Source organism: Suricata suricatta, chromosome 8 (genome assembly GCF_006229205.1).
Source record: "Suricata suricatta isolate VVHF042 chromosome 8, meerkat_22Aug2017_6uvM2_HiC, whole genome shotgun sequence".
In the NCBI taxonomy this organism is placed as follows: Eukaryota; Metazoa; Chordata; class Mammalia; order Carnivora; family Herpestidae; genus Suricata; species Suricata suricatta.
The window spans coordinates 113,568,237-113,578,976 of record NC_043707.1 but is presented as its reverse complement, the minus strand read 5'-3'; the positions used below and the strand labels follow the sequence as shown (position 1 = coordinate 113,578,976).

Below are 10,740 nucleotides of genomic sequence, written 5' to 3'. Positions count from 1 at the left end.
ACTCTCTCTATGTCTCTCTGTGTCTCAAAAATAAATACATTTTTTTTAAATTAAAAAACTAAGCAAATAAAAATTAAGCAGTCATCACTTTCAAACTGAAAAGTCCAATTTCTAGGACTAGAGGTTTTGTCTGAGGGTGGAAGAGAGGGGCCTCACGGCTGCAGACCACCCTGGGGGCTCCTGTCTCCTTCTGTCCTGGGCTTGCCAACTGCCTGTACTCCCAAGTGCCAAGTTCAGAGCAGAAGTGGTGTGGCAGGGCTCCAGGTGAGGAGGGCACACGCTCGCACACTCCCCGGGGAGGGAGGGTGGTTAGCCGGGTACGTGATGCAGCTCTTCTCCCGCCTGCCCTCCTGACCTGGCCGTGTGTGTGCCTTGGAAGACGAGCTGATCCGGGAGGTCACCATCAACTGTGCGGAGAGGGGACTACTGTTGCTGCGAGTCCGGGACGAGATCCGCATGACCATCGCCGCCTACCAGACCTTGTACGAGAGCAGTGTGGCCTTTGGCATGAGGAAGGCGCTGCAGGCCGAACAGGGGAAGTCAGACATGGAGAGGAAAGTGAGTGGGGCCGGCCATGGGGCTTCAGCCTCTGTGACTCTTCTGTCCATCTCAGGGCCACATGAATTCCAGATGAAATTCTGACCGCCGAGGGTGTCCTGCCATCCCCTCAGCGGGGACCCCCTGGCTTCAGCCTAGTCCAGGCAGAGCCGGCTGCTCCTCTTGGCCGTGCAGTCACTGACCTCCCACTGGGTGGCAGTACAGACCCGGGCAATGGCTCCGGTCAGACACCCGGGTCCCCTCCGCCCTGGCCCTCACACTGCCCCATCCTCTTGGCGACGTCCCAGGATGACGGGAGGTTCTGTCCTCAGATTACAGAATTGGAAACGGAAAAGAGAGATCTGGAGAGGCAAGTGAACGAGCAGAAAGCCAAATGCGAGGCCACCGAGAAGCGGGAGAGCGAGAGGAGACAGGTGGAGGAGAAGAAGCACAACGAGGAGATTCAGTTCCTCAAGCGGACGAATCAGCAGCTGAAGGTGAGCCCCCTGCGCGGGCCCAGGCTGAGGGGCTCCTGCCCACTGCCACCCCTGGCCCTGGGGGCCAGGCCACAGCTCCATTTCCTCCAGAGGGCTCCAATTATGTGTCCACACGTGCTGCCAAGGAATAAAGAGAGCTGGGGATGCGGGGAGGTGGGGGCACTGGGGGAGATTTCATTACCCAGATTCTCCAACCATCTGCCTCTAGAGGGGGGCTCTGAATTCCCACAACCCCTCAGCCTGGCTCGTCACCCCCTCCAAGTGGGCGGTTTTGTTTCCCTTGGAGAGAAGTTGCCTATCATCCAGGAGAGTTGGATGTGGCAGAGTGTGGAGCTTCTCCCCCATCACGGCTGGTATTCTGGAGCCTTCCTGGAGTGGGCTGGGTCTCTTCAGCAGGCTTTCATGGGTGTGCCTTCCTGCCCAACCACCTAACAAGGTCTGCGGGGGATTCTGATGCTTGCCTCAGTTTGCGAACCACTGTTCTGGACGGAGGACCTGTCGTTGAGTGCCCATCTCCCACGGCCCTGGCCACATCTCCCTCTCCTCTCTAGTCTCGTGGAAAGCTTACATTCTTAAAATGGGCAGGCTTCCTAGAGCCACACCAAGGACAGGCGTTTGAGATAAAGAGGGGCTTAACTGCCAGGGCAGGACAGGTTCTCGTTGCTGAGTTCCACACCGAAAAGCTAGACATGTCACAGCCGGCCACGCATCTGTTTACTTAGCAGCCTCTGAAGCTGCATGCGTTATGTGCGTTATCTGCCGTGTTCCTTTATCGTAAGCCCGAGTTCTCCAGCCCCTCCTCCAGTATCCGCAGCGAGAACACCACAGAATACCTTGGCATCTTTCTAACATTTACAAGCAACCTTGTCATCCCCTGGGTGAAGGACTCTTTAGAAGTGAGTTATTTTTATTGGCGCCAAGCTGCACTGCAAATAAAGCAGTGTTTGCAGGCCCCAGGATAGACCTACTTAAAGATCTGTCCACACGCCGTGATAGTAAATTATTTTCCCGGCTGCCGGAGGAGCAGAGTAAATAACTCCCGAGTGTCTTAAGCTTTACATACAAGATGGACAGCTCCCTACTTACCGGGAGCAATTTTCTCTAATTGGGTGTCAAGTTGTCTCGGTGGCTGAAAAATTGCCTTTTCCCAAACCTCCTGTCCCAGCACAAGAGCTCCCAGGATCCCAAACCAGGGAGCCAAATGTTTAACTTAGCATTTCAGGCCTGAAATTTGAGCCATGAAAAACCATGATTTCAACAACCTTTATTCAATTTCCTTGTCAATGCTTTATACGATACACGGAGACATTATTGTATGGAAACCGGGACATCTCTGGTTTCTCCTAATGTAGCAAACTGTATGCCAAGCCAGAAACCAGCTAATCTAGAAAACATGGAGCTGGGAACGAAGGGAGAAACACTTGGAGGGGGCAGCACCGGATGCTTCTTCCCAGGGCCTTTTATCACCTCTCAGCGGATTTGTTAGGCTGCAAGCTTCAATTAATGGAGGTTGTTTTTGTTTTTCAGGCCCAACTGGAAGGCATTATTGCACCAAAGAAGTGATAATTTCCATATGGGTCTCAGCAAGCACTGCTACCCCATTATAAGCCCGTTGTAATAAAAAAGAAAGCTAGTCTCCTGAGTGAACAAGCCATATCCTCCCCTGATCACCACCCACTTATTCATCAGAAGTCACACGTTGCCCCAGTGTCCTGCACACGTAGGTGTGGCAGCCAGGCTCTTGGCTGGGGAGTGGACAGTGGGACAGTCTCTGTACATGGCCACTCGAGAAGACAGACTTTCCGCCCTGTCCCTCGCAGGGGAAACAGTGGCCCTCCCGCCACCGCTCCACGCTGGCACTATTTCTAGCCAAACCAAGCTGCCTCCGGGTCCCGCTCCTGGCCCACGATTCATCTTATACCTGAACTTGGGCTGCTGGGGCTGGTCTTTTCCATAGTTGACGTCTGTCCCCATCCCTACCCCAGTGCAGTTCTAGTGGCTTTTTGGAGTTTGCAGTTTATACAAGGCTGTTTTATCCCTGCCTAGTGCATCACACCCACTCCCCGTTTGCCCTGGCGAAGCGCCAATGGCAGAGGCAAACCCACGGCTCTTGAGAAAGTAAATGTTTGCCAGGAAGAAATACAAGTCACAAAGCCCGTGCTGAGTTGCCTGCACCTCAGCCCCTGCCCGCTGCTGATGTGGTTTGTTCATCTTATTCTGCAGAAAATCTACCCCTGACCCCACGCCCCTCTACCTGGCTGTGTTTCACAACTGGATAGGTGCCCAGACCTCACACGCACCTCTAATTATTAATGATTAGGCTCTGGCCTGTAGACCGCATTTTATTATTCCCCTTAAGTTAAACCCAAAGTTTGGAGGCCCAGGGCTCTTCTGGTTTCACAGACCCAGATGTGGAAGTTAGCTCAACACATCTTTAATTCAGGGCAGTGCGGGGTGGGCTAGCGCAGCAAGACGTCGCCACCGTCCTTTGACTGCACGAGGAACACCCCCATGGCCCCGACACATCCACTCGGTCGGAATGCCTCAAGCTGTCATCCTGAGGAGGTGCCAAGGACTCTCCTGAGCAGAGCTCGGACCGGACGTCATCCCAGTTAAGGGTCCAAAGCTCCCTGAAAGAACTGTGGCCCTACGGGAAGGGTGTGTTCCCAGTCAAACATGTCCCACGTGGCTCTAATCTCAGATCGGAAGTCACACCATTCACCCTCCCCCAGGTGCCCTGAGGGACTCCAAGACCCCACCGCAACGGCTCGGCTGGGCTGTCGCTGTCACGAGACTGAACACGGCTTGCTGAGGAGCCTAGTCCCAGGACTCCTTGACCGTCACGCACATACACCCTGCGTCCAGCCGGCTGACGGACAACTCGGCAAGGGACAACCAAAGTTGTGGTCACTTTTCCTTCGTATGTTAAAGCCTAGGCCATGTATACTACATCCCTGAGATTCTCTTCTGTTTATGCTTCTGTTTCAAACTGCCAACTGCCAGTAGGAGAGACGCCACCCTCCCCGTTCTGTAGACCTCACCCCTGCTTCGTCAGACACGTGCAGGACACGGCTGCGCTCCGGGGGAACAAAGACACACCAGTGGCCCCCGTCACGGAGAGCCCTGGGGGTGGGCACACTATTTTCACTAGCCCTGGTGATGGTTTCAACTGTCAAACCTCAGAACAAAAGCGTCATGGCCTGAGAAATGTCAACTGGGCATGAAGAAAATGAACACAGTTTCTAATAGCCTGTTTTTGTATAATTTAATAAACTTTTAAAAAGTCACTGCTTATGCTTGAATTTCTTGTGTCTATGTTTCTGTCCCTCTGAGTCACTAGTCTTCTTTTTGTTCCTGTTCCTATTCTTCACGTTGTGTGTTTCGTAGTAGCGGACACCTACTTTCCTGGACTGCTGCTGCCGGGCTGCCCGCCTCCGCTGTAAAAAACGGCAGAAGAGACAAACCAGTCCATCATGGAAAAGTCACCGAACAGGCCCCTCTGTTCCTCTGCTCCATTCCTATGCTGCTTTCCCAACTCGAGGAAGCAGCGCTAACAAGGGAGGGCTCCCCTCCCAGACCCGAGGGACCTTCCACCGTAACCCATGACGGTGCTAGTTGTTCGGTCCTCCATGCGGGACTCCTTCCTACTGCACTCCTGACCAGTGGCCTCTGGTCTGGGGTGAACACTTCCAGGAACAAGCTCTTCCCTTCCCTAGAAGGCCCGCTCCGGCTCTGGAGAGCTGGTTACTTTACACTCAACTTCCCAGAGGGCAGGGGTCTGTCGGCTTGAACAGCTCTGCTCATCACAGAAAACCAATGGGCCACAGAAAACCAGCAGATTTTCTAGAGGTCAGTCCACACGTTTGAGGGCAGTGATGAGAACTAAAACATAAGACATGAACTGAAGGACGTTCATCCAGAGGGCCAACTCTCCATCTTATCTCACTACCCTCAACTTGGTCATTTAGGATTGGGTTCCTAGAATTCAACTCCAGACCCTCAGTTTCGGAAGGTCTCTTAGGAAGCATGTCTCTTAGGAAAGGGATTTCTACTTTCTAGACCTGGGTAAAGACCCAAACCAAGACCAAAACCACGTACTTCCTTAGACGTAAGCATCCTGCGAGTTTTACTTGAACGATCCTCTTCCCTCTGTGCCTTCCTCTTCCTTCTCTTTTTGGTAGGTGCTGGAAACAATATACCAACACACAGTAAACAAGAATTTTCTATTCAAAATGTGTCCGTGAATCCTAAGGTGGGAATGGGCTTGATGCGCTGGAGGAAGGTGGTCAGTGTGCACGGAGTACGGGTGGGCACAGCACAGAGTAACGTGGGGTGAGGCCGGGAGGGCCTGGCAGGATTTGCTTTTATGTCATGGAAACACACTCTTGACGTGGAAGCTGTGAGTCCAACCGAGTAAAGAATAAACACCTGGCCCATCGCACCTCCCCCCACAAATCTGCTGACCCACCTAGATTATAAAGTTACTAAAGCACTGTTTTTACAGGAAGCTTCCTGAATTAATCCCTAGAAATGTGCAGAATGAAAAGTGAATAATCCAACCTGTGTGATAAACAGTACACGGTGCCAGTTATGACAAATGTCTGCGTGGGTGACGGCCCAGGAGAGAACACGGAGATTTCCCACAGTTCGGAAGACACAGATCCCACGTACAGAGTTTAATTTACCTGTATCTTCCTCAACTTCTTCAGCTGCTCCTTGCTCTTCAGATTTTGCAAAAACCTTTTCACTTAGTCCCTTGGATATTCTGAAACAGAAAAGCAAGGTAACAAAGCTGCCCGCCAGCCCCCTTGATTGCCCAAACCATGCACCTACCTGGAGACTGTGACCACCTCACAGACCTCACACGGCTGCCACCCCCAGCCCGTCCAAAGCCCTGGGGCCTTTGGCAAAGACTGAACTACAGCTTCTCACACTTCAGGGAGCCGCATCTCAAAAGTTCACAGATCGCCTTTAAAAAATGACAATAGCTCCCTTTGACCACCCCCCCGCCCCCCGATATGACTCCTGTTCTCGGGGCAAGTTTTGGGAACGGAATGAGCAACCCACACAGTTCGTGAGAAGACGAGGAAGCTACCTGACTGCTGAGAACTTCTTGGCTTTGGCTTTGTTTAAAAATTTCTGGTACTTAGCGATCTTCTCATCCAGGGCTTTAATAACCGCCTTCGTGTCGCTCTCCGTGTGCTCCTCCTGGGACTCAGGGCAGGACCCCTCCTCTTCATCTCCTGGTAGCTCCTGTTCCTCCTCCTCCTCTTCGGAAAAGCTCTCAAGCTCTTCATCGATATCCGACATCTCCAAAGGGACCAGGTCATCCCCCGAAAACTGAGGCACGACATTGATCTTGCCAAAGTTCTGCCGAACTCGCGCCAGGATCTGCTGCATTTCTGAGTCAGCGTCACAGGAACGGTTTTCTTTTTCCTTCTCAGTGACAGGCTCCGATGCTTCACCTACAGCTGCCGTGATCTCCTCTTCTGGGTTCTTCTGGCTTGTTTCTGTGGCAACTTCCAAAGACGAGGAGGATGGGAGCTGTTCAGGCCAAAAAAAGGGGTGCAAGTGGGGGAGAGACACGGGGTCAGAAAATGCATACCGTTTCTGGACTCACACCTGGCTCTTGAACGAGCGCGTCCTCTTCCCGGGACTAAGGAAAGCACTGCCAACTCCACACTGGAGTCGTGTCGTTCACCGCCAGGAGCTAAGGTGCGTTACACCCAGACGCCGGTGCTGAAGGACCAGAGGCACTCAGCGGCCATGCCCAAGGGTGAGCCAACTGTGGGTGTCACCACTCACACCACAGCCATTCCCGAGTGTGTGACCCCGTCCGCCCCACTCGAGGAGGGCAAGGAACAGGGAGGCTGGGGTCAGCATGCACAAGAGGGGCGCACACACCTGCCTGAGAGCCAAAGCAGAGCGCTGCTGGGAGGGCGGGGCCAGCCGCCGGAGCAAGTGTGACTGAAGCTGGGAGGCACGCCTCTCCGGTGAAGGGAAAGCATGTGCCAGGCTTTAGCCCAGCGCCTCCTGTTTGTAGTATCGTTTTAAACTTGCAACCGAGACTCATAGAACTTTATTGATTTTCCAAAGACAAGAGTGGCTACACAAAGTGCTAAATCAGGAGTCCAGAAAACTCAGGAAATTGTGTACAAGATTTGTAGGTATTGTTTTTATACCTTTTTCCTAATGTAAGTTTCTAGCTTTTGCATTCTGAAGGAGGATCAGCACAACCAGAAAGAAAAAAAGAAGAGAATCGCAGACCGGGGGAAGTAACGGTAAAATACACTCAGTGACCAGACACAGAGGAAGAGGTTGAGGTAGCCCCCTGGGTGCACACGGGTCAGAGCAGACCCTGCCGACGCCTTCCTTCCTCACATGTGGCAGTTAAGAGGGAACCAGAGCTACACAAAAGTTTCACAGAGCGAAACTTAAACCCACCTCTTCAAAAGACTTGGCTGAGCTCTGAAAAAGGGCCGAGAAACAGAAAAGCAAAGGGCCCCAGTGGTGCCTTGTGGTGGTCCATGGCCAGGGGAAGGGAAATCAACAGATAGGAAGCCTCTCAATTCAGCCCAGAGGCTCCAAATCTAAGACTTCTTTCCCGGGACTATAAACTGTACCGCTCTCCTTTCCCCCCCAATTATGAGCTTCTTGAGAGCAAAGAAGTTAGTTATTCCTGTATTCCTTGCACCTGGCATACCGCTGGGCCTAACGAATGTGAAGTCGTTCTTGGAAATGCCCCTGTTCCTCCAGCATAAGGGAAGACATGGTACTGGAAAAGCACTTACGGTTACAGCCCTCTTTGTTCGAGGCCCCAGAGACTGGTATTTAACCTTGGTCTCCTACCACATATTTACTTCTAGGTCTCCAAATGCCACCCCCCCAGCCCCCGACAACAAGGTCACAGCAATGGCTTTCTGGAATGGGACACACTGGCGCGGAAAGACCGCACAGGAAAAAAGGTGCTCCACTAAAGGGAGGCAATCAAGGCAGCTCGTCAAGGTCAGCAACCATGCTTTCCAAAGGCAGGCCCACCTGTTCTCACCTGAGAGGCTTCGGGGGGCTCCGCGTTGGGCGGCTTGACGAAGAAAGGGATCCGGCCCCTCTGCCAGTCGTTGAGAACCATCTTACCCACAGTCTGCAAGTCTGGCTCTCCACCCTGAAATGTCCCAGAAAGACTCCCCATTAAATCCAAAGAGCCGCACCACCTGCCGGCGTGGGGGCCCGCCTGCCAAGTTTCAGACTGCTCTCACCACACACACACGCGCGCACACACACACACGCGCGCGCTACACCCCCTGGTCTCAATTCTCACAAAGCCTTGCTCACCTTCAGTAACTTCCCAGTCCGGAAAGCTAGCTTCTCAAGAAAGTCCTCCGCATTCTCCCACGAATCGATCTTGTACGTCTTGCGGATATACTCCGGCTTTGCCCGTTCAAGCACAGCGCCGATGTGGTCTTCGGGACTCTTAATCTTTTCAACTTGAACCTAGATGTTCAGGGGAGATCTCTGGCTTACGAGCTTTATATGGAAGTGGTCAAGTTCACATGTGCGACAGTATCTGAAAATAGATTTCAACACCACGGCGCGAGTGGAGCCTGGCAGGGGCCGGTCTCCGAGGTGGCCACACGTGGTCAGGGGAGAGGAATAGCAGCACACGCCACCCGGCCAGGGAGCCCGGCGCTCAGCTGTAACCCCAGCTCACCACAAACTAACTGTGTGGTTCTGCAAGCAGTTCGAAGTTGGACCGTTTTGTGCTACTCGCTCACAGAAACGGTTAAAAGCCCGCCAATCCCAGGGACACACAGAGAATTCAATAGTTTAAGAAAAGGGGAGGAATGTGCACAGGACATATAGCCAGCAGCCCTGGTTAAGGTCAAGTGGAACCATTTAAAGTTTTTGGTCATATTCAGAAACAAGTGAGGAAATGCCTGAGTTCCAAAATGACTCAACCCATAAACCCTCGAAGATGAATTATCACTAAACATAAACAGGCCCCGCTTCCCTTTGGATCCTGTGTGTAAACTACAAACTCTTTTGTGGGATGACATTGACCAGATATGCCCACGGCTTCGCTGACGCCTCAAACGGGCTGCAGTGGAATGGAGAGGCCGCCCTGCAGCACATCGTGCTCCTCGGGGTTTGGTCAGACAGCCCGACCCCAAGCTGCCTTCCAGATGAGTGAAATGCAAAAGTATCCAGTGTTGCCCACAGAACGCTCCCCCCAAAAGGCAAACAAAGAGCCTGTCAGGACCAAAATACTCACCACTCCTTTTAGCACAATGTCTGTCTCTGAGTCCTCAGAGGGATAAACCACCCCTGGACAGTCGATGAGGAATATCCGACGCATCAAGGTGATATACTGCCAGACCTGAAGTCAGTAAAAAGCCAGACACTTCCCTGGGTCAAAAGTGAAGAGTCTGATTTCCCAAACCTCTGATGCTCACCAAGCCAGGGTTGGGGCTCAAAGAGAAGCCACCTGCTGAGTAATGAAGCCAGAGTGTCTCCTCTACGTGTGCCGTGCACGAGGTACTGCCACTAAGCACAAACCACACCTTCCACCAGCCCAGAGTCTAAAATTAAGGCAGAGGCAGGAGCTCCATGTGGTCGCGCGTCATAATAAGCCAGTAAACCTTCCCTGGTTTTTCAAGGCACTCGTGGAAGCTTAATGCTGTCTGGCCCCTCCGCCTTCCAGAAGAACCCTGTTGCTCCCCAAACACTCAGCATTTCAGGGCGTGTCCCCCAACGGCCAGAATCTACCACAACCTCGGAGTTTTCTTTCATGTCCCTTGCACCAAATATTCTTGGGTTCTGTTTATCAAAGAAAAAGGCTGGAGTGACAATTTAAGAGAGACTTAAATATGAACGGCACCTCCCAGATCATGCCAAAGGATCACAAGTGCCATACAAACTACAAACTACTCTCATGTTGCCAAAATGGGCTGACACAACTCTGGGAACATTCCACACTACCCTAAGGAGACCAAGCTCCCGATGGTGGCCTTCATTCAAGAGAAATCGATAGGAATCTCCATGCTTTAACCAATCACCCTCCACAGAAATAAAATACGGAGAAGTAAAGAAGGTACTTTGAGTGGACGTACCTTTGTTTCACCTGCAATGGGGGCCACGCTGCAGACTTTCTTGGAGCGCAACGTGTTGATCACAGAGCTCTTGCCGACATTTGGGTAGCCGATGAACCCGACACTGATCTGTTTCTTGTCAGTGTGCAACTGTTAAGAGAATACATACCACACACACACACACACACACACACACACACACACACACACACGGTCATGAACGTCCCATAAGAACAGGTTGTGTTTGCTGATATAAAGAATATAAGGCAAAAGGGTTACTATAACTTGATCTAAAACCAAGACACACACCACCTACACCGTCTGAGTGGGCTGCACACATACACTTCTTAATAAATCAGACGTGACTCATTTCCTCAAGTTGTCCATGTGCAATTGTTCTTGAATGTTTTAAGGTTAAAAGTATGTAGGTCGAGAAGCAAAGGAAGAAAGAACTTGTTAGTCATCAATTTAGAACATCCTCCACGGATAGAATGTCTTAAGGGAAGACAACCTTGGCAGATGCACTAACCGGCCATCCCGTGATCCCTCCTTTCCTCTGCACATTCTGCATGTGCGCTGGCAAAAAGAAAGGACAGAAGAAAAAGAAAATCAACCTCAGA

The 10,740-nt window shown here is 51.9% G+C and overlaps 2 protein-coding genes across 2 annotated transcripts in view; one reads left to right on the top strand and one right to left on the bottom strand.

Annotated features, from left to right (window-relative positions):
• DNALI1 (dynein axonemal light intermediate chain 1) overlaps positions 1 to 2,676 on the top strand; it is a 3,350-nt gene extending 674 nt beyond the window's left edge. The window contains exons 2-4 of the mRNA XM_029945845.1: positions 367 to 558; positions 870 to 1,034; positions 2,562 to 2,676. Coding sequence (XP_029801705.1) covers positions 367 to 558; positions 870 to 1,034; positions 2,562 to 2,597 — 393 coding nt within the window. The 3' untranslated portion in view covers positions 2,598 to 2,676. The remainder of the gene's footprint in view (positions 1 to 366; positions 559 to 869; positions 1,035 to 2,561) is intronic.
• A 1,606-nt stretch (positions 2,677 to 4,282) lies between these two features.
• GNL2 (G protein nucleolar 2) overlaps positions 4,283 to 10,740 on the bottom strand; it is a 22,111-nt gene continuing 15,653 nt past the window's right edge. The window contains exons 9-16 of the mRNA XM_029948327.1: positions 10,142 to 10,270; positions 9,304 to 9,408; positions 8,367 to 8,525; positions 8,083 to 8,196; positions 6,130 to 6,578; positions 5,720 to 5,799; positions 5,133 to 5,218; positions 4,283 to 4,471 (exon numbers count right to left, since the gene is read on the bottom strand). Of these exons, the coding sequence (XP_029804187.1) occupies positions 4,319 to 4,471; positions 5,133 to 5,218; positions 5,720 to 5,799; positions 6,130 to 6,578; positions 8,083 to 8,196; positions 8,367 to 8,525; positions 9,304 to 9,408; positions 10,142 to 10,270 (1,275 nt within the window). The 3' untranslated portion in view covers positions 4,283 to 4,318. The remainder of the gene's footprint in view (positions 4,472 to 5,132; positions 5,219 to 5,719; positions 5,800 to 6,129; positions 6,579 to 8,082; positions 8,197 to 8,366; positions 8,526 to 9,303; positions 9,409 to 10,141; positions 10,271 to 10,740) is intronic.